Source organism: Nyctereutes procyonoides, unplaced genomic scaffold (assembly GCF_905146905.1).
Source record: "Nyctereutes procyonoides isolate TBG_1078 unplaced genomic scaffold, NYPRO_anot_genome, whole genome shotgun sequence".
In the NCBI taxonomy this organism is placed as follows: Eukaryota; Metazoa; Chordata; class Mammalia; order Carnivora; family Canidae; genus Nyctereutes; species Nyctereutes procyonoides.
Genome location: NW_026575052.1, coordinates 15,952,832 through 15,975,935, shown reverse-complemented (window position 1 = coordinate 15,975,935; position 23,104 = coordinate 15,952,832). Strand labels below are relative to the sequence as shown.

The 23,104-nt window shown below is 51.1% G+C and overlaps 2 protein-coding genes across 4 annotated transcripts in view; one reads left to right on the top strand and one right to left on the bottom strand.

The window, feature by feature from the left end:
- The first annotated feature begins 10,127 nt into the window (after positions 1-10,127).
- FABP3 (fatty acid binding protein 3) lies at positions 10,128-18,106 on the top strand. The gene is made up of 4 exons (XM_055331858.1): positions 10,128-10,283; positions 13,560-13,732; positions 15,648-15,749; positions 17,145-18,106. Exons 1-4 carry the CDS (start codon positions 10,211-10,213, stop codon positions 17,196-17,198), a joined length of 402 nt encoding a protein of 133 aa, XP_055187833.1. The 5' UTR covers positions 10,128-10,210; the 3' UTR covers positions 17,199-18,106.
- A 74-nt stretch (positions 18,107-18,180) lies between these two features.
- The window catches only part of ZCCHC17 (zinc finger CCHC-type containing 17), a 62,482-nt gene continuing 57,558 nt past the window's right edge, over positions 18,181-23,104 (bottom strand). For all 3 annotated transcript variants that reach the window (XM_055331855.1, XM_055331857.1, XM_055331853.1), the window contains one exon: positions 18,181-19,095. In XM_055331855.1, coding sequence (XP_055187830.1) covers positions 18,934-19,095 — 162 coding nt within the window. In that variant the 3' untranslated portion in view covers positions 18,181-18,933. The remainder of the gene's footprint in view (positions 19,096-23,104) is intronic.

Genomic DNA, 23,104 nt, shown 5'->3' with positions numbered 1-23,104 from the left:
TGTTTACCCTAGCTGCTGACACCCATCTCCACCCTATCCCTCCACCCAGGCCCCCAGGTTGCAGCAAGAGCAGATGGGGGCGGGGCATCCCGGCCCACTGAAGCCCAGAGATCAATCCGGCACTATTCACAAGGGGCCTGCTGGCCCCCGGATCCACACAAGCAGAGACTGGGCACCTCCTCAGCTTCCATCGGTACAGCAGCTCCCTCTCATTTGTTTTAAGTCCTGGACGTCCACTAAATGTTTGTTTGAAGACAGGCCCCTGGTGTAAAAGCAGGTCACTTGCCCACCCGCCCAGCCCCCTCCATTACCCAGATGTGGAGGCTGCTTCAGAGGGCAAACAATTTGTCCCAGGTCACTGAGCAAGGCAGTGAGATAAGGGAGCCTAGCCTGGGACCTGGTCTTTCGCCACCACCCAGCTGCCTCTCCTTCCCCCCAAAGGCTGCCTTTTAGATCTTCCCCTAAGCAGGGCCTGGGGGGGTGGCTTCAGGCAGGTCGGGGGCTGGGAGCTCGGTTGGGGTTTTCTATGGGGGCCTAGGTGGTGCCCTGTGAAGGGGACAGAGAAATGTCTCAGGCACAACACCTGATTATGGGGAGAATGGGTCCTTCCAAGGTGAACTCTAGAACCTCACCCCTCACTGTAAGCTCCTTGTCTTTCCTAAATCTTATCGCTCTGCCTTCTCCCTGAAATGGCTTTATCTACTTCCCAACCCTTTCTGGGCTCTTTTCCTCCCCCTCCCACATTAGCTCTCTGGTCCCACCCTGTTTTACAGTCACCACTAGCCTGGGAACAGGAGCACAGGCCAAACGAGGGAGAAGGCAGCACAGAGCTGCAATGCATCCCCTTTTCTGGGAGAGGTCACACAATCGCCTTCCACGACCCACCCCTCCTGGGCATTAAATCCTACAGGTGCAGCCCAATTTCAGAGCCAGGACTAACATCATCTCCACAGCCACATGGCAGGAAGCAGGGATAAGTGATCTCCAGCATCTGGGTGGGAAGACCCCGGTGCAGAGAGAGGCAATGGTGGCTGGAGACCTGGGGCCACAAAGCAGCTCCCTAAGCCCTGCTTCAAGCCCCCTTGACTCAAAGCTAACCACCTCCTCCTGCTTCTGGGGGATCTGTTGTCCAGTGAGCAGCTCTGGGCTGAGTTGCCTCTGGAACTCCTGAGTCTAAGGGGTATCTTTTCTTGGGCCGTCTGTTTGTGAATTCCCTCCAAAAGCAACCTTTTTTTTTCCCCCAGGGCCCCCATGCCCTGTTCCCAGCATCCTTTGCCTCAGCTAAATCATTGATGTCAGGGACGAGGGCTGGAGAGTCCCAGCTGCCATAGCCATACATCTGCCCCACTGGGCACCTCAGCTCTACCAGGGGACTCGAGCAGAGCCTGTCCCCCTTTTGTCACAAACTGAAGACAGCTCCAGACCTCACTATGTACCAGGCTCTACTCTAAGACTTGGCACATTAGCTCACTGTACCTCAATGAGGCGTGGAGGTACAGAGAGGGTACATAATCTGCCCACAAAGCTGGTAAATGGGGGCGCCTGGGTGGCTCAGTTAGTTAAGCATCTGCCTTTGGCTCTGGTCATGATCCCGGGGTCCTGGGATTGAGCCCCATATCGGGGTCCCTACTCAGTGAGGAGCCTGCTTCTCCCTCTCCTTCTGAAGCTCCCTCTGCTTGTGCTCACTCGTGCTCTCTCTCTGTCAAATAAATAAATAAAATCTTAAAAAAAAAAAAACACCTGATAAGTGGTAAGGTAGGACTTTAGCCCAGGAAATCTCATTTCAGAAAGAAACTTTGAACCACCATGTCACGGACTTCCTATCCCCTGATGGCCATCCTCTCTGTTTCCCAGACTTGCAGGCAGGCCAGAATAATGACCATGTTTCTCCATCTTGCTTGCAGCTATATGTGGCCAAGTGCCTAATTTCTGGCGGAGAGAAGAGATGTGTGCAGCTTCCAGGTCATGCCTTTAATTAGGAGAAGAGTGTCCTCCCCGTTTCCCCTGCCTGCTGGCTGGTGTGGTGAGAGCCTGGGATGGCTGCCACAGCCTCCTAACTGACCAGTGACCAGTCCAGCTTCCACACAACAGCCAGGAATTACCACGCTCCAAGTCAGGTTGTGATGCTCCCCTGCCCAAGCCCTCAATGACTCCCCATCGCCTTTGGAAGAAAGGCCAGACTCCTTGATGCTGGGCAAGTCCTCCTGTCTGGACTGAAATCATCTTCTATCTTGTCACTAGCCACTTTTATCCTCTGCCTTCATCACCAGGAAAATCTCATCCTTCCTTAACTGTCTTTTCCTGCTCTGCCTTCCCAATTTCTCACTCTATACTCAGCAGACTCCTAGGTATCCTTCAAGCCCAGTCCGAAGTGTACCTCCTGTGTGAAGCCTTTCCTTACTGTCCTAGCAGAGTGGGTGGCTCCCTCCTCTGGCCTTCCGTGGTCCGTGTGCAGTCTGCATGTGAGACAATGACAGCCTTTCTGTATCGTCATAATCTGTAGACACATCCACCTCTCCTCTCTCTCTGTGAGGGTGGGGACCGAGTTTGGGCCATCTGCTGGTTGTCAGTACCCAGCACAGGTCCAGGCACCAAGCCAGTGGCAGTCGAATTCAATGAGCAAAAGAGGAAGAAAGAGAATGTGTATGTATGCATGTCCTGAGCTGGCTGGAAGCCCAGGCCAAGGAGACAAGAAGGTCATCTAGAAATAGCCACATCCCTGGGTCTAGACCAGACCTGGTCCCCAGATAAACTGGCCCTGAGTGAGGGGGTAGAGGGCAGTGGAGACCAAGGGCTATGACTCAGGCAGGATGCAGCCCTACTGCCCTCTGGGGTCTGTTAGCCAAGGCAGATGGGCCCTGCCTGTTAGTGGATAGTCTTGGCACTCAGACCTCAGTGACCTTCAGTGACCAGTGAGTATTTCAGGCTAGGACTGAGCATCACCTGCTCTCTTGGCCCCACAGCTTGTAGGGCAAAGGGGAGCCTGCCAGCCTACCCCCTGAGGAAGCAACAGGATTGGATCAGGGGCACTGGAAAAGTTTGTCCTCTTCTGGTTCTTGCCCCACCTCACCCTCTTCCACACTTGGAAGTTCCCTTCCTGAACCACCAACTGCCAGAGCTTGAAGGATTAACGGGTTCATCTGGCCTAACCTCCTGCCATGGAGCTGAGGGCGCTGAAAGGAAGAGACTGGCCCAAGGTTACAGAGCAAGGGAGGGCAAAGATTACCCTAGGGATGGGCAGTGTGGAATAGTGGTCGCCGTACAAGATCTAGGGCCAGGGTCCTGGTTGTACATCCTGGCCCTCCCCTGTAAACGGAGGGTGGGAACAAAAGTATCTGCATCCCTGGGCCACTGGGAGAATTATAACATTAAAGGCTTCAAGCTGCTGAACCCAGGGCCCAGCACTTCCTAAGAGAGCAATCCATTTATGCACCACACTGCACCGCATATGAAGGCTCTTCTACCCTCACGATCTCATTTGCTCCTTCCTCCAATCCTGCATGATGTACATTACTATTCCTGTCATGCAGAAAAGGGAACAGTGAGATCGACTGGCCAAGCACACATGGCTGGTATCATGTCTCCCAACTGCCCTGCCAGTGGTCTTTCCACCTCTTCCTCCTGGCCCCTGACAGCTCATCCAGTGACTCATCAAGTGGAGAGAGTGACCATCAGCCAGTTCTTGCCTCCTGATGCCACGCTAGGCTCTTCTGACCCCTGCATTGAGCGACATCATTGCTCATCTGACACCACCCGTTCCTGACCCTGGTCCCATCCTTCTTATCTCTTGGTTTTCCCACCTTCCACTTCTAGGAGGGCTCCTCTCTCACCATAGGCTCCAGTCCCGGTCATCCCCAAGTCCACTCCATTCTTCCTGTCCATGGCTTCTTCCTCTTCCTATCTAGTGTCTTTGTTTACTACAGAACCCAGAGATGCTGCCCCCCACTGGCCCCAGCCAACCCTAAGATCCCAGGTTCAAAAAAAAGCCAGAGCTAGGCTGACAGCCTTGACTGTATACCTGCTTTCTGGAACACACCTGACCCCAGACTCCTGAGTCCAAGATCCATTCTCTGCCAGGTCTTCTGCCAAGGCTTGCCAACCAGCTCTCCTCACCTAAGGACACATGGTGGTCCCCTGTCCACACCAACTAGGCTCATCTGGTCTCCTGGAGCTGCCTGAGTCATTCCAGAATCTTGAGCAAGCTGTTCCTGAATGAAGTGTCCTCTGAGGAGTGACCATTGAACCATCTGTTTGGTGCCAGGTCACATGGCACATGGACACACCCCAGACCTCAGGGTGGTATGAGGTGCTGTTTTATAAGCATTAGGTTTCCCTTTCTAATTATGCTTTACTTAATCTAATATTATTTGTAGCTTTGTGGAGGCAAGTTTTTCATCTGATAGAGGAGCAGTGGGGAAGGAGCCAGGGGCAGCCCCAAATCTGGGGTTTGGTTTGATTAGTTTCTGGGAATGGAGCTCCCAGGAACAGAGCTACTGAAGGGGAGTCTGGCTGGCTCAGTCAGCAGAGCGTGCCAACTCTTGATCTTGGGGTCATGAGTTCAAACCCCATGTTGGGGGTAGAGCTTACTTAAAAATAATGATTAAAAAATAAATAAAGAGGGGATCCCTGGGTGGCTCAGTGGTTAAGCGCCTGCCTTCTGCCCAGGGCGTGATCCTGGAGTCCCGGAATCGAGTCCCACATCGGGATCCCTGCATGGAGCCTGCTTCTACCTGTGTCTCTGCCTCTCTCTGTGTCTCTCGTGAATAAATAAATTTTTAAAAATCTTAAAAAAAGAAACTATTAAAAATAAATAAATAAAGAGAGCTACAGTTGAGATCCTGGCTACACCTATGCGCTAAGAAAGCCAATTCTCACCTGGGAGTACTTGGAGCCCCACCACCCACTGGAAATGACCCCGTCTCATTGGCCCTCAGGGATGGAGTGAGAAAGCCAATACAAGACAGGATACTTCAGCAGGAAAAAAGTTAAGAGTCATAGGAAAGGGGGGCCAGGGGCAGAATTTTCAAACAGAACACAAAGAGGACAGGTGGTTTTCTTCGCTCTAGAGAGACTGTCTCCTCCACAGATCTGTGGCCTGGCAGGCCCTGTACTAGGCTCCGTGGACAGCCACACCAATGGGGTCCTGGCCCTAGCAGGGCTTCCAGTGTAACAGGAAAGGCGGACTCCAGGCCGAGCAAAGACAGGGCTTCTGGCCAGCCTTTTCCTCTTCACTCATTGAACAACTAAACTCATTAAGCACTTGCTGTGTCCTAGCCATCATCCTGGGTGCTGCAAATACTGTGGTGAACAAGACACACAAAACCTCCCTGCCTCCAGTTCATACTTAGTGTCAGACTGCAAATTTTAAGCAATAGTAATAAAAATTACCTGTTTTTTTTTGTGTGTGTGTGTGAAAGAAAATGACCACATGAAAGCAGCGTCAGTGCTCTGATAGGGAGGATGGGGCTTTTTAAGCTGAAGAGTGAGCAGGAGTAACTGTAGAGTGGCGGCAGTGTGGGGGGCTGGGAGAGGCGGGCGGGGGCCGGAGCCTGGGGGTTGTGGAGGGCCGCAGCCTCAGGGGAAGGAGGCTGAGAAGAGGAACAATTAACCTTTGTAATGCATTCCCCAACTTATCCTGCCTTATCTTCCCAGTCCTTGGGAGGTGGCTGGATAGGAATTGTGATGTGCTTTTACTCAGATAAAGAACTATAGACCAGAGAGATGGTGACTTGCCCGAGGTCATACAGCTGGTCTGTAAGTAAGGCACTGGATTGGAAGTGAAATCCCACTCCAGAGCCCCTAAAGCTACAGGGGAGACAGATTTACTCTCTCACTCACAGATTCATTTACTAGTTGTTCAATATTCCATATACTCATTCATTCATTCATTAATCCATATATTCATTCACTCATTCATTCATCCAATATTCCATATATTCATTCATTCATTCATTCAATATTCCTTCATTTACGCCTACTATCTGCCAGCCACTATTCTTGGAACAGGATTTCAGTAATAAATTCGACTAATCAAACAGATAGAGCAAGGCGGAACAGTTTGGCCTTTATTCTGCCAACAGGGAGGACAGCTGCTTTCTGGGAAAGCAGAGGTGACTGCCCCACAACTCTGAACTGGCCCCTCTCCTCCCTGGGCAGAGAGAGCCATTGTGCTCCTTCCAGGGAGCATGTGCCACAGGCAGCAGTTTCTCAGAAGCAAACTGGTGTTGAGTAAATCCCTATCTTTTACCATCATTTGTTCTCTCAGCCCCGGAGTAGCTAGAACTCTTGGGGAACGAGGAAGTGATTTCCTAGTGGCAGAAAGAACACTGCATTCCTGCCACAGTGGCTGCAATCCCCCACCCAGCGAGCTCAAGGAGGGTGGGGGCTGTGGCTCTCCCCTAGACCTCCCACTGAGCCCAGCACAGTGTCTGGGCACAGGAGGTGCTTGATTAAGATTGGCAGAATGAATGGATGGATTATTTAAAGAGAGAAAGGGAGAGATGTGCAAACTTCTCTCTGGTATCTGAAGGTACTCAATTAAGTGAGGAGACAGTTATACTTGGATCCTTTGCTGTTGGTTCAATGTCTCAAAGAGCCTTGGTTAATTCATGTGTATCTCTGGGACAATTGCCCTGGGGAGACCAAGAGAGAGAAAGGAATCACCCTTCATTGAGTATTCATGTGTGTTAGACTTCCACATGTCACCTCTTTTAATCGGCATGTCAACCCTGAGAGTAGATGGCCTTCCCCTTTTGGGAGGAAAGGAGAGGAAGAGGAAGTGAGAAGGGACTGGCTCCTAGTCTCTAGCTAGTAAGTGGCTGGCTTAGGATGTAGAACTAGGCTTCTTTCCAAAGATCCTGCTTCTGAACACATCCTGCACCAGGGGAGGGTGTGTAGGGTGTGTAGAGAAGGGTTAAAATCTTGAGTCCATGGCAGAGAGCCGCACCACCACTACTATCCAAAGAAAAAATTCTCATTTGCAGGTACCGGGGGTGGAGTGAGGCGTGGGCAGTCAGCATTCACGGACTAGGCCCTGAAGGGGCGAAGGAGGGTCTCCATATGTCCCTGGGTCAGTGGAGGCTCCAGCTCAGCCTCCTTGGCCTCTACCTCCCACATCTCTCCCCGTGCCAGCAGCACATCCCCTATTTGAGATGTCCAGATGGCAGGGAGGGTCCAGGGAAGAGCCAGAGATGCTGAGTAGGCCTCCCTGCGTTCCCCCCAGCCCCGCCCATGGTCCCATGGATCATCCGGTGCAGCTGGCCCATCTCATTGGCTCTCTCATGGTTACTCAGCTCTCCTCTTCTCCATCTTCCCAGCCGGTAGTTGCCATGGAAACACAGAACAGTGACATCATCATAGGGCGAGGGCTGGGGAGATGCTACTCTTGGCAAGGACTGGTCCTGCTGCCTGCCAGATGTTGTATCTACATCTGGATCTGCCAAGGGCAAGACAGAGGGGCAGGAAGAGGGAAGGGCTCGAATTCCTTCCCCTTGCCCCTCATTCCCCAAGGTGGTGAGTAGAACAGGGCAAGGAGGACGCAGGTAATGAGAGGAATGAGAAGGCGTGCAGTGCACACTTGGGAGAATGAAAGTCCAGTGGAAAACAGATAGAGTGTGGCTTAGGAGTCCACTTCAGTGACCCAGATTGGGGTGTGGTGGGGGTTTGGGGGTGGCGCAGCAAGGCTAGTGGGTCTAGGCGTTGTCTCCATAGTGCTCGGCCGAGGCAAGGCCCGAGAGAGGGGGCAAAGGACTTTCCAGCAGTGTCCCCCCCTCAACCCATCCTTTAGATTTCTGCAGCCCCTTCCTCACCACTGCAGCAGGTTCTAATCCTGTCTCAGAAGCAAGAAAACTGAGGATTAGAGAAGCCAAGCCATCTGCTGTGGGGGGCCTGGCAGGTGAAGGGCAGGGCTGAGAGCAGCTCAGAGAATCCTGCACTGTCCGAGGACGATAGGAACAATAACAGCAGTGGCAGTGAGCATGAAGTCCACCATGCTCAGCATTTTAAATGCATTATCTCATTTGATCCCCAAACACCACTAAGGAGTAAATACTGTCATTACCTACATCTGCAAGATGAAACTGAGACTCACAGTGGCTTAAGTGAATTCCCCACAACCACACAGTGAATATCCCAGGGAATCAGAACTGGCACACAGATCTACCTGCCCACAGCTACCTGCCCCCACTCTGGCTCTCCCCATCAGCAGTGGTGGCATAAGGACCATGTAGGGTGACAGCTCTGGCCACCGGGCCTCCAGCTACTCAGTCCTTGAGAGAGGAGGTTCAGTGTCTAAATGTTGTAACCTTGACTTAGAAACCATCCCACTCTCCCCCCTACCCTCCCTTGCACCTGTTCCAGCAATGAGGTCACCAGGGCTCCATGCCCAGCCCTAAGGCCTGTCCCTGCAGCTTTGGCAGAAACAAGCCCCTGTCTTCTGGCAAGTGGACCTGTCCCAAAGAAACAAGACCTTGGGCAAGAGAGGGCTCTTCCTCCCTGGCTTCTTCCCAGAAAGTCAGAAGTAGGGGTGGATGCTCTCCACTTCCACATGGAGAAACAGAGACCAGGCAGGAGGGTCCACCACACTGTACCCAAGTGGCAGAGCTGGCGGAACCCTGGGGCTAGTGTGCCTGCGGCTCCGTCAAGCCTCCCCCACTGCCTCCTCTGGACCTCTGCTGGCTGAGGTTCAGCTGGGCACCACTCCTTTCTGCAGGGCCTTCTATCTGTTAGGCATCCGCTTACCCCTCACTTCCTCTGGGAAGTCTCCCCTGAACTCCTAGATCAGGACAGGCCTCCCCTCAAGAGTCACATTAGTTCTGTGCCTGTGTACACAGAAGCGAGCAATGGGAGTGTGTCTCATTCATGGTTGTCTCTCCAGAGCCTAGCCCCAGGCCACGCAAGAGTAGGCAGTTATTAATAACTGCTGGATTAAGAAATGAATGGACTCCTCCAGGCTTCAGTTTGCTCATCTGTAAAACAGGGGTAATTATAAAGCCGACTTTGTTCTGAAAGTTCAATGAGAAAATGTACTTTAAGGCTCTCAGCATGAAATAAATATCAATACAAGGTGACCTTACTATTAAAAGCGCTTTGTAAAAAAAATTAAAAAAAAAAAAAGCGCTTTGTAAAGTGTCCACCGCAAGGGAGGCTGTTTGAAGGAAGTGGGTGACATTTCGTGAAATTGCAAGAGGCCTGCCTGTGTGCAGAGGTCTGGGAAGGGAAGCAGGTGGGGAACTGCCCTGGGGCCTGTAAGAGCATCTGGAGGGACAGAATTTCTCCAGGAAGGTGTGGGGGGAAATGACCTGATGAAATGCTCGGCCCCACACTCTGGTCAGAGGACCCCAAGGTAAGGGGGAGGAGCATGGCAGGGCTGAAAGGCGCGCGCAGGCGGCCTTCCACAGCGAGGGGCGAGCACGTGCGGGCGGGAAGGGCAGGAAGGGCAGGGCGGGATGCGTCATGCCCTCTCCTCGGGCAGGCGGAGGGCACAGGGGCAGCTCAGCCGCGCACGGTGCCCCTGCCGACTTTTCCCGCCACCGGCGAGTGGGGAGTGGCGTGGGGAGTGGTGAGACAGCCACTGCTTCCGGGGCCAGCCAGACCGGGCTTGCAGGCTGGGTTCCAATGAACCCTCGCCTCGTTTCCTGTGACCTTGCAAGCTCCCCGCTGTGCCTTGGGCTCCTCACCTGCAACCTGAGGACCAAGATGCCTGCGCCACGGAGAGCCAGCCGAGCTGTCCCGGCGTGGGCATCAGCCCAAGGGCGTCTCCTTTCACCTCTGGTCTCCCGTCTCTGCTCTGACCCCCAGCTCGGGGAGACACCGGGGGACGACGATGTCCGTGGCGCGGGCCCTAGCTCGCGGGCACCGTGCCCCCGGCTGCTTCCTTCTCGGATTTCGAGGAGCGCCTCGAGGCCAGGGAAGGGAGCAGGTCCTGCCAGCGCGGGTCAGGGACTCGGAGGCCGGGCCCCCGCTCTGACGCAGGCGAGCCAGGCGCCACTGGCTGCCCCCTCCCGCCTGGCGGGTCGGGGGATGGGCTGCCAGCTCCCGGCGGGTGAGCGCCAGCCCGAGGCTTCCTATTTCGGGAGCTGCGGGTATGGGCCACGCCTCGCCACGTGACACCGGGGCTATTTAAGGCGGCAGCGCGGGCTGGGAACCGTGGGTCCTGGAGTCCTTGCACGCTTCTTTGTCGCCTGCTTTCTCGGCCTAGCCCAGCCTCACCATGGTGGACGCTTTCGTGGGCACCTGGAAGCTAGTGGACAGCAAGAATTTCGATGACTACATGAAGTCCATTGGTGAGCGTGGCTCGGGACCCGTGCGCGGCCCGGCGCAGCGTTCTGGCGCTGGCTAGTACCCTGCACGCCTGCTGCGTGCGCCCCTGCTGCTCACGGCTGGGGGTAGGGGGACGGGGGACGCGGACTAGGCGGCAGCCTGGGTTAGGGCACGCGAGGCCCGTTGGAAGGGGGGCTTTCTGGTCTGAATTCGGCCAGAGGGATTCCCACGTAGGGAGGGGCAAGGAGGTAGATGTGCCTGCCGGTAGATGTTGGGGCGGGGAGGCGCTTTCGAGGAAGAGGATCTGGAGATAGATGGGTTTGTATAAGAGAGCATCCATCGCAGAAGGTGGGAGGCTAGCCGGAGGAGGAAAAAAGAGGAGCACGGGTGGTTTTGGGATTGGAAAATGTGAATACAAAAAGGGAATGGGGTGGATGGGGAGTGTACTATGGCATAAAGAAGTGGAAACTCCTAGGAGGAGGGAGATGGAAATAGGGGAACAAGGGGTGAATGGGATATGAGGAGGCGGTGAGATAGGGGCTCCTCACGGTTAGCAACAATCCCTGCCCCTCCATGTTGAACTAGAGAAAGGATGGTTGCTGGAGGATGCCCTCTCACCATCCAGTCCGTGACCTTGTGCTGCAGTGGTGTGTAACCAGGCTTTAATCACTGCCTAGTGGTAGGGCGCCGCAAGAGGACCCATCACCTGCTGGTTCAGCCCCTTGTTGGGGCGGGGTCTGGTGGGGAAGACCACTGGGCTCCCAGGGTGCAGCAGGGTCTTGGAGGAAGGCCAAGATCTGCTAAAGACAGGGAGGGTCTTTGGTCTCGGAAGGTGTGGTTGTTTGGAATAAAAAATAAAGATTCAGACTCCTTAAACATGAGGTCCTTGGAGATCCCTCCTGTTTGCCTAGTTTGACAGATGGGGAGCCTGAGACCCAGAGAGAGAAACTGGTCATATAAACCCCATGGCAGGGCAGATATGAAAACCTAGATTTCTAGATGTGCAGCCCAGAGTAGTTTCCACTATAGACCCTGGGGGTGGGAGTGGTAGAACTGCTAAACTAATGATTGACCTCGGCCCTTCCCCTCCTCAAATGGGCTTAGATGAAAAAGGTGATACCCTTTCTCTTAATTCCCAGCTATGAGATTATCCTAGTGGCCCAGGCTGGGACAAGGAAACCAGAATATTGTTCATAGTTGAGCTACATTCCATGCCTTCCTACCAGGGAAGGGGGGCTGATTCTGGCAAACACCCAAATAAGGGGTGGGAGACCCACCTCTCCCCTCTGTTCCTAACCCTTTCCTGAAATAGGGACAAGTGTTGACTTTTGAGGTCACAGCTCTCATGCCCCCACCATAGCATGCTGGGTACTATGCCTACTGACTCCCGGAAAGTAGCCACTCTTGGAGCAGTGGGCCCTGAGCAGCTGTTGGGAAGTTGGGATGCCCCTCCTCCCAAAGCAGACATTCCAACTGAAGTCCTGTGTCCCTGAAGTGAGCTGCAACATCCTTACCACACTTGTTCCCTTATTTTGACCAAAGTAAGGGGCAAATTTGAGCTACAGGGCTGAGAATACATCCAGCCTGCTTTTCTCCATACACAGATGGAAAGGATGAGAGGTCCTTGGAGGAGAAAAGATCATCCTCAGCTCTCTGTAAATAGCTTCCACTTCATTTCTAAGTAAAACCCACTCTTTCTGATCCCCCAAAATTATCAGCCCCATTTTTTGGTCTTATTTTCTCTTGACTCAGTCCCTCACTCACCCCCACAGTGTTTTCCTTTCTCAAACACACCACACCTCTGGGTAGGCCCTTAGCAAACGGAGCTCCTTGTATGGTGACAAGGCCCTCCGTACAGGGGAGTGGGATCAGCCTGACTCACTCTGATAGTTGGGGCTAAGGCCAAATCCCTTACTGGCCAGGGCAGAAGCTGCCCTCGCCCCTCTAGTTTTAGACCAAGCTCCCTCAGGGAGCAGACACACCCAGCCTAGTTAGTACCAGTGATCACGGGCCCACCTGGCGGCCTCAGTGCCGGGAGGAAGCACATGCTGGAAGAATGGCCCCGGAGGAAGAATGAACAAGTTCTGGAGCCTAGATTCACACTAGGTCCATTACTCCCCCTCCTCCAAAGAAAAAATCTTTGACTTTGGGCAAACTCACCTTTCTCCAAGCCTAATTTGTAAAGTGGGGAAAATAAAGCTTACTGTTCAGGGCTGTTATGTGTTCTAAGCATTAAGTGAAAGGACCCATGCGAGACATGGGCTAAGAACCTAGCTTCCAGCAAGTCCAGTCAGTGTATGTAGCCTGGCACGCCAGTTCGCTACACTGGGCTGCTTCTGCCTCACCTCTACCCTGTGACACAGCTAACCACAGCTGCTGGGGGCAGAAGGGCAGGCAGTCGTGATGGGAGGTTGGAGGCAAAAGGCCAGATCACGAGGAAGCTATAACCTGAAGGGGTTAAGGCTTTGCTGTTCTTTCACTCTTGCAGGACACTCAAGGCTTTGCCCAGCAGCCAGGGAAGAGTGCTTTGTTCCGGGATGGGAGGGGGGAGTCCCCTGAGGGCCTCAGACTAGGAGCCAGGAGACCTGGATTCGAGTCCTAACTGCATAGCACTCAGGCCTCTCCTAAAGCTGTACACAGAGACACACACTCCCTTCTGCCTACCTCCTTAAGTCCTAGAGAAGAGGACTTGGAAATATCCCGCTGCCATACATAGGGGACAAGTACACCAGTGCGTTTCAAGGCAAAAACTTCCAAAGGTGGGAAATGCTTGTCCCTCAGGCTTTGGAAGGCAAAGTCTGCATTTCTCTTTCCTTAGCCTGTGGCTGGAAAACTCGAGGGTCCGGGAAAGGAGCCTGTGCTCCATCCTTGGGAGACAGTATAGCTAAGCAGTTGTGTGAGTTTCTTCAGTCAAACAGTTCTGGGTTGGAATTCCAGACCTGTGACCCTGGGCTTGAGTGTGAAGTGGAGTTAACTACATCGTGCCTTCAAGGGAGAATGAAGGGCTAAATGAGGGAACACAAAGAACGTAGCCTGCCCTAATCTCAGATCTGCCATGACTTGCTGTGGTATGCCTGTCCCTTAAACTCCTTACACCTCTCATCTGCCCAGTGAAATCAAGTGTCTCTTTGCCACACAGAGCTAACAGGAAAGCCGAATTTAAAAAAGAGCCGGAGTCTCTGGAAGTTCTCGTACTCCACATCCCTATGCCCCACATCCAAGCCTGACAGTTGTGCAGAGATCCTCAACCCTGCCTTTCTGCTCCACTCATATGCTTATCCTCTTCCCCCTGCCCTCAGGTGTGGGTTTTGCTACCAGGCAGGTGGCTAACATGACCAAGCCTACCACAGTCATCGAAATGAATGGGGACACTATCATCATAAAAACACACAGCACCTTCAAGAACACAGAGATCAGCTTCAAGTTAGGGGTGGAATTCGACGAGACAACAGCAGATGACAGGAAGGTCAAGGTGAGTCATGAAAGGGGGTGTAGAGATTGGAGACCTTAAGACTTGGCACCCTATTATTGTACCCTGAGGGGTAGGTGATTTGGGGGAATTGAAATGAACAAGGCGCATAAAGCATGTGTGGTGCTGGGATGCTTCAGCCCTGTCCTTCTGCATTCCTCCCCCCTTCCTTGAGGAGCATCTGGGGCCTTTGGGAGTGGGCAGCACAGAACCAGGATGTTCTTCTGACCTCTCAGTGTCAACTCCAGCTCCAGCCGGGTGACGTTGTGCATGGCATGCAAGAGCTCTGGGTTTCTTTCCAATCCATAGACGGGAGAGTTATGTGGCCATGGCTGTGACCTCAAGTACTTTAGGAACAATGCCCAGGAGAATTCAGAGCTCTTCCCCCTGAGTGAGCAGGTCATTCTGGCCTCCAGCAGCAAAAGAGGCAGCTAGGGACAAGAGGTAGAGACTACTCAGATGCTTCCTTTTTGCCAACATCCACCTTGGAGGTCTTCTTCCAGGCTTGGCCAGGGAGCCTGAGGAACTATTTCTAATTCTGCCGGCCCGCAGGCAAGAAAAGCTGTTCTGGAAAGAGCGTTGTCTAAGGTGTGTTTCTGTGTCTTCCTACCAAGACTTAGCCCTCTCCTCCCAAGGAGGGAGGGGACATCGACTTTCAGTCTCAGGGCTTGTCACCCTGTGGTGACTCTGTCTTTGCTGCCCGCCTCAGGCCTCCCAGCCCCTGGGCCAGGCATGGCAGAGAGAGAACTAAGGGACTTGACCTCTAAAGGGAGTCAGTCCCTATAGCAGTATCCTCCAGAAGACCCTATTAGTCAGCCCCTCAGCTGTTTTTGCTTCTTTACAACTGCTTCAAGAAAGACACGATAGGGTCTGGTCTCCTTGTGGAGGAAGCTGGAGCCCTGTCCAGAATCAGTAGGAAGCTGGCAGCAGAGTTGGGATGGTACCAAAGATATCATTCTACCTTATAGAAAGGTATCGGCCCTGTCACATGCATCTGTGTCCTTGACTAGCCCACCTTTTTGAGGGACAAAAACCCTAATTAAACAGTAGTGCTCTGGGATGCCTAAGCTGAAAATAATCTGTTCTGAATAGACAAAAAGCTTGGGGGAGGGACATGAGTAAGGTGGTAGCAAGGATGAACACCCACTCCTCATGCAGCCCCAAACATATACACAGCCTTCTCAGATTCTCCTACTGAACCTTGCTCGGCCAGGGTCCCCTAGCCTGACCTAGAGCCCCCAAATTCCTAAAGAGATGAGACCCAGGAAAGCTGCCAAATGAGAACCAGCTGATGCAGGCTGGCAAAGTCCAGAAGACTAAGTGGGCATCTGACCAGGGCTTTGGAACACTCCAAGGGCATCCGGTCCCTGGACCTGGCAGTTGCTTTCTACTTGTCAGCTGAAAGGGCCACATGATGTGGACCAAGAAGAGGTAGGAATAAAACGTGGGAAGTCTCATTTTCCAATACTTTCCATCCCCAAGGTCTGTTAGATGATATGTGTGGTCACCACTAGGCAGGAGAGTCTCAGGACTCCTCCTCACTGATCTTCCCCAGGGATATAGGATGGTAGGGCTCTAGGGCTATGGGTATCATTTAAAGGATGAGGTAAGTACCCATTCTGAAGGTTGGTAGCACTTCTCAGAGCCAGGCTGTCTGGTTCCACCATATTGCCTGCCTCTCTCTACTTGCCCAATACCTGGAGGCCCCTGCTCCAGTCAGGCAATCCTGGAGCAGAGCTGGAGGTGAATAAGACAGCCTATGGGGCCAGGTTGGAAATAGGCCACCTGAGTACTGAGGCTGGCACCATCATTAGTTTGGGGCAGACGCGGAGTCCTCTGTGGCTCCAATGGCTAGATACCATCTTGTCCCTCAGTCCTGGCTCAGATCACAGCTCAGGCCTCTACCCTCTCTCCACAGTCCACCGTGACACTGGATGGAGGCAAACTTGTCCATGTGCAGAAGTGGAACGGGCAAGAGACAACACTTGTGCGGGAGCTAGTTGATGGGAAACTTATCCTGGTAAGATGGACAACTCTGGAGCCTCACCCAGTTGGTTACCATTATTGCCCTTTCAGTCAAGCCTGTTGTGAAAGCCAGGGTCTTCTCCTGGGAGTAATCAAAGGTAGAGGCAGGGCTAGGGTGGGATTAGGTAGGAAATTTCTCTGCGGTAGCTTTGTACTCACACAGGCCTGGGTTCAGATCTCAGTTTACAGGCTACATGACTTTGGACAAGTCACCTTCTCCAAGTCCCACTGTAAAATGGGCATTAACACCACCAAGATTATGGGCTGCTTGGGTGGCAGGAGACCATGGTGCAGAGCACAGAGCATCACAGAGATGGGACAGAGGGCTACCGCAGCTGCTCCACAGCCTTAGTGTTCTCTTGTGTTGCTACCTTCCCTCACCCAGGAGAGGTAGAAAGCAAGGCCAAATTGGATCACAGTCCCCTAGGAAAGGCTCCCGTCTCCTCCCTCAGACTATGCTGCCACATAGAAAGCCTCTGGGCAAGGACAGGCTGGTGATGGTGGGGCAATGACAGTTCAGTCCTTTCCACCTCATTCCAGCCCCATTGCCTCTCAGTACCTTCCATGCCTGGCCTACTGCAAGTACCCTGATTAAAGCCTGGGTAGGAAGGGACAACCAGGCTGGCAAATTGGTCTATTTAAGGACAAACTTGGGGACTTCACTAGAAGAATGTAGCCATGACTGAACCACCCCCGATCTGAGGCAAAGAGAGCAGCCCCTTCAGTCTCTGCCTCCTAATTCTGTAGGATCTCAGGTTTTTGCCCCAGCATCTTCACTGCAAACCTTCTTGGGCCACTATAACCTGCTCTCTGCCTTCTTGCATCACCATGGGGGTAAGGGGCCCTGCAGACTTTAGAATGAGGTATTTAGCTTTAGTGGGCCTGTGATATGCAGAACCAGCTACTTACTCACTGGGCAGTCAGACTATGGTGAGACCATGAGCCTGGCTCTATGATGCCAGGCTGGATGATGGTGGCTCAAGGCTCTGGCACTACCCTAATTCAGGGAAGGAATGGAGAATTGGTAGCCTAGCACAGCACTTCCTGGACATTCTTATTCACCTATTTGTCTACGATGTACCAGGCACCATCTGAGGCACTAGAGGAATGGTGCAGCAAGAGAGACACCCTGAGATGTTGACCAAGTCAATTCACCTCTCACAGCTCCTTTTCCCAAATCTCTAACAGAGCAATTAAGTGCCCAATTAAACTAAAGGCTTGGTGTAAGTATTCGAAAAAAATACATGTAAAGTACCTGGCACGTAGTAGGTGGTTAATAAGTGAATACCACTGGGATGAAGGTAAAAGCTCTCTCCATCAGAATGGAGAGTGCCACAGTACCCTAGGAGCCCTCACCCCTGCCCTAACCTGGCTCTGTCTTTCCTTCCAGACACTTACCCATGGCAGTGCAGTTTGCACTCGTACTTACGAGAAAGAGGCATGACCTGCCCACTCCTTCACTGTCTGCTCCTATGCCAGTCGGCTAGCCCTGGACTCAGCACCGGATTGCCTCATTTTTTTCCTCATTTTGTATAAGTCCGCCTTGGTTGGGTTGGGGAAATTCTTCTGCAGTCAGGTGGCACCAGCCTGGGTCCACTTCTGGCTCCTACTGTGTATGTTTGTTTTTTTAACTGCATCCGAAGGGTGCTCTAAGGTCAATAAAGCAGAGCCAAGGTCACCAAATTGCCTTTTTGCCTTTGGTGACATGACTCTGGGAATCTCGGGTTCCCTGGGTGTCAGAGAACAGGCAGAAATGACTGCCTGAAGGTCACTTAGACGCAGCCCTGCATGAGACTGAAATGGACAGTCTCCGGGACAGTGGTAGCTGGTCACTTGAGACACATAGTAATAAAACAGCTGTACCTACAATTTGCTTTTACACTGCCGCTCCGCATGGCCAAATGAGCTGGTCCAACCTGGAGTAATCAATCAGTGACAGAGTTTCCCCAGGCTCAGCTACTAAACTGTCACCTCAGGCCCATCCTGCATTGTATGCCCTTAGGTTTGGAAAGTTGCTCTTTGTAGGACGCTAGGATGCTGTGGTCTCTCTTTCCAATTGAATGTAGGCTCAGGACACAGGATGCAGGCTTGTGCCTTAGAGGTGGGAGCAAATGCCCACTGGCCAAGATGACTGCTAAGCTCCCATCTATGCCCTTGGCCATCCATGGTTACAAATTCTTACTGGTTCTCTAATCAGCTCTGGGGGAAGAGGTCATCTAGTCATATGGAACGGAGGGCTTATAAGTGATCTCCTAAGAAGGCTGTGACCTGTTGGTGCCTCTGGCTCTGTACCTCATCTGGGCCTCTCTCCAAGATCTGAAGTAACATATTAAATGTTTTTCTGTCAACTAATGCAGACTCAGTGACTTGTAAGTCTGTAAATTACCAAGGAAAAGGGATTATAGCAATAAGAACATTTCAGTAAATTTAAAACCAAACACACTTCTGTTTATGCCAGGAATTTAAGCAGAGACCTGAAGTGGAACCAATTGACTCACACAGTAGTAAATACAAAATAAAGCAATGATCTTGGCTTGAGCTATGTGGTTCAGGGGTCTGGCCGAGTGTCCCACATAAGCTCAATCGCTGCAAACAATGGTTTTCGGGCTGTCCCTTGTAGCCTGGTAGAATCACACTGGGGGAATGGAGAAAGTGAGCACCACTTCTTACCATGTTCTCCCTCCGCCTGCTGGTCTCCCTCGGCCCCTGTGTCGGACGCCACAGGGATCACTCACCAATCAGCCCAGGGCAGACCCGACGGCGGGGGGGCCCTTCACTGTTCTCCCAACTACAGCCAGACTCGCCTCCACAGCAGTACCTGTGGCTGCAGCCTGGACTCCCGTGCAGGAGTCCCATGAATCTGGCTCTGGCAGTGGCAGCTGGAGAGGGTAATAGGACCTCCTGCTGAATGAAGGAAGTTGAGTGAATGAATGGGTGAGCTGCAGGGGTCACTTGCAAAGGGACCAGGAACGATAAGTTAACAACTCATTCAGGCAGATGCTTTGACATCTAACTCCCAAACCTGCTTGCTGCGTAAGGGGAAGCCATCTCCCGCGGGTGAAAAGTCAGTGGGGTGGGAGGCCATATTCACACTACTGAGTCTTTCCCGGAGCCAGGGCTTCAAGGCACAAGGCTCCTGGTTCCTCCTCCTCTCACCACCCCCTCTACTCTTTCCACTCTCACTCCTTGTGTTTCTTCTTGTGCTTCTTCTTCTTCTTCTTCTTCTTTGCTGCCTTGCTGTCTTTTGATGTGTGCCTTGCCCTCTTGCCTGTGTCACTCTCAGAGTCTGAGCTGTCAGAGTCAGACGACTTCCTGTCTCTATGTTTTTTTTTCTTCTTTTCCTGAAAAGAAAATTTAAAAGCAATGTTGCATGTATACATTTAAAGTATCATGGCGTGGGATCCCTGGGTGGCGCAGCGGTTTGGCGCCTGCCTTTGGCTCAGGGCGCGATCCCATCGAATCCCATGTCGGGCTCCCGGTGCATGGAGCCTGCTTCTCCCTCTGCCTACGTCTCTGCCTCCCTCTCTCTCTCTATCATAAATAAATAAATTTAAAAAAAAATAAAGTATCATGGCGTAATCAACAGGAGACCATTTAATAAATTATAAAGCATTAATTAAAAAGAATAAGTTAAGAGGCGCCTGGGGAACTCAGTTGGTTGGGTGTCTGCCTTTAGCTCAGGTCATGATCCCGGAGTCCTGGGATCAAGCCCTGCATCAGGCTCCCTGCTTAGTGGGAAGTCTGCTACTCCCTCTGTCCCTCACCCCGCTCTGCTCTCTCATTCACTCTCTCTCCCTCAAATAAGTAAATCTTAAAAAAAAAAAAAAAAAGTAAGTTAAGTCTTCAGGTATTAACAAGACAATATGCCTCACATGGGTGAAAGGACCAAGTCATGATACAGTATGTATTCTAGATTCTGGTGTGCTTACCATACTACATATGTGTATAATATATACATACACATACACATTTACCCATACCTGTATATATTTAAAATACACAGAAAACAATAGAAAGGACACAAATTGGCAACAAGTTACCTCAAGAATGAATGAATGAATGGAGGAAAGATGGAGTCTTTTTTTACTTCATATAATTCTGCCAGTTAGATTAAAAAAAAAAAAAAGGCATTCCTACTTTTATTTTTAAAAAAGCAGAGGATAAAAGGTGGAAGGAAAAAAAAAAGTGGAAGGAGTCCTTAGAGGTCATCCAGTTTACCTGGAGACAGTCTTTAGAGGTCATCCAGTTTAGCTGGAGACAGTGCCTCACATGCCCAGGGTCACAAAATAAGGGGGTGAGAGCTCCAGGACCCTGGACTTCCACTCTGGTTTTTAGCAGAGCCCGCTGCCAAGGAAAACAGCTGCCATCAATGAGTAAGGCTCCAGCTATGTATCATCTCCAACACAACAACCTTTTAAGATTATACTGATAAAGAGAAAAGCCCAGAAAGAACTTTCTCCAAACTATAACCACCATACTGTGCTGCCAAAGTAATAACACAAACACACAAAAGAAGGGAGGCAGGTTCCTAGGCTTCTGTGTGGGGCTTCAAGCAGTTTTTAAGCAATGCATAACCTTTCCTTTGAATTTCAAATGTTTATACTGCCTCAATAAGGTTTCTAACAGAGAGAGATTAGGGGAGAAGAGAGAGACTGAAGAGGCGTGGCTCCTGCTCCCCCTACAGGCTCCTAATCAACACATTGAGAGCTATTCATTTGCCTGAGTGCTACACAAGGTCTTAGGAAACAGCCATAAGAAAGGAGGGACAGACCACCGAACTCGGCATTAGACCCAGACTTGAGTTCTGGCTCTGCCACTGCCAGTTACTACTCTGTAACTTAGGGCAAGTCATTTTATCTCATGAGGCTCATGAGGCATACGTACTCTCCTCAAATGTAAAATGGAGATGAGAACAGCACCTATGCCACATGTCTGTGGTGAAGATGTAATGAGATGGTATCAGTGGCTCAAGAAGTTGAAAGCCGCTTGCCCCAGATCCCATGGGCAGGGGTGGGGTTTGCATGCACATTACTGGAAATCTCTTGAGTTTTCCTCTGTAGCATATGGCCCCTCCTCCTGTAGAGCAGTGGCAGGCCTTGTGGTACATTGGTCAGTGCCAACGCTTGTGGAATAAGAATAAAGTTCAAATTCCAGCTGCCACTTAATAGCTGTGTCACTTGGAATACAGACTTAACTTTAACTTTTTTGTTGTTTCTTTCTTTTTAAATATATTTTATTTATTTGAGAGAGAGAGCGAGTGAGCGAACACAAGCAGGGGGAGCAACAGGCAGAGGGAGAGGAAGAAGCAGGCTCCCAGCCAAGCAGGGAGCCCACTGTGGGGCTCGATCCCAGGACCCTGGGATCATTACCTAAGCAAAAGACAGACACAACCAACTCAGCCACCCAGGTGCCCCAAGACTTAACTTTTTTGAACCTCTGCTTTCAGTAAACTACAAATAATAAATATTTACTTCAAAGGACGCCATGAGGATTAAACAAGATAAGTATTAATTATCAGCACTAAGTGCCTGATATACAGCAGGCACTCGGCAGTAGCTTCAAGTATTATTCTATCATTTCAGAGAACTCCCAGAATGTTCTGACCGTCTACCAAGTATCCACAGGAGTTGAGTCAAAGTTTTGAGAGGAGATTACACCACAATTCTTTCTTGAAGTCTCCAGTGGAGTAGGAAGAGGGGAACAAAGCTTCCCAGCCCCTATTACCAAGCTGTAGGAAGCACAGCTGAGGGGAGTTGAGAGCTAGCAAATCGCTGGTTTGGCTTATGGCACTATACCTTCCTAATGACAAGATCATGGAAGCCAATCACAGGATATAAGGCCTGGGTAGCCTCACCAGGTTCTGCCCCTGAGGTGTAGAGTCTGGCACATGGCCCCTCCAAGCTTGGCCCAGCTTGGATAAATAAATGAGGGAGAGCAGGAATCTTTTTTACATCGAAATAGCACTTTAGTTTATCAAGCTTTCTGCATCCTTTATCTTGTAACAATAATTTGATAAGGCCAAAATCCAGGAATTATTATTCCCATTTTATAGATGAGAAAACTACAACTCAGAGAAGTAAACTGGGGTGATCAAGGCTCAGGTGACAAAACAGTGTGCTTCCTAACTCAGAGTCTGGCATTATTTCCACTTTCCTCCCTCTCGGAGATGCAGGTTCAAGAGGAGAAAAGAGGAAAACAAGTCCTAGGCTGTAATGTGGACTCCAGCTAGAAAGGAGGACTCAGTGAGGGGAGGAGAAGAAATGGTCTTCTAGACCTCAATCTCCATGCAGAAGCCCTTTCACAAGTTGAACAAAGAAAATCTAGTCCTCCAGCAGGTGGCGGCGTTGGTCTCTTCAGCAACTGGGAGTTGGGAGGGGGAGAGATGGAGTAGGAGAGGTGATGACAGCTTCTGGTCCCCTGACTTCACTGGGGAGAAGTAAAACAGAAGATAAAGGGTAAAAAAAAAACAAAAACAATTCTGGGTGTGAGCCCCTGCCAAACCAGGAGGGTAATGGGAAAGAAGTCACTACTCAAACTGCTCTCCAGGAAAAACCAATGTCTGGTGACAGCAGCTGGCCCACTCATTTTCTCTTATTCTGCAGCAGGTTAGCAGCAGCCCAGCATGAGAAACACACACACACACACACACACACACACACACACACACACACACACACAGAACTAGGAAAGGGGAATAACAGCAGCTAACATTTATTAATTACCTAATTTTCTAGATGCTGAACTGGGCACCCTGCACACATACCTCCTCTACCTTTCACAAAAATTCGGTGGATATAATTATCCCTTATCTCCAGGAAAGAAAATAGAACTTCAAAGAGGCTGACTGAGACGAAGTGACTTGCCCACGTGGTAGAACCTGGATTGGACTCAAGCTGGGCCCAAAGTAGATGTTCATTTTAGCCCTGTCTGCATTACAGGTAGCACCTAACTTAGTATCTCCCAATCAAAAGGCACTGATCTTGGCCCAAAATCAATTAAGCAAGCATTTATTCATTTTTATTTATTCTTAAGAATTACTCTTCAGGGGCAGCCCGGGTGGCTGAACAGTTTAGCACCACCTTCAGCCCGGGGCCTGATCCTGGGGGCCCGGGATGTGTCAGGCTCCCTACAGGGAGCCTGCTTCTCACTCTGCCTGTCTCTGCCTGCCTGCCTCTCTCTCTCTCTCTCTCTCTATCTCTCATGAATAAATAAATAAAATATTTTTTTTTAAAAAAGAGTTATTCTTCAGAAATGACTGATTCTCAAACTGAGAAGTTCACTGGCGTAAACTTTCGGGAAGTAAAACAGAATGTGATTCCTGGATAGAATTTACCTATAATGTACCAGTTT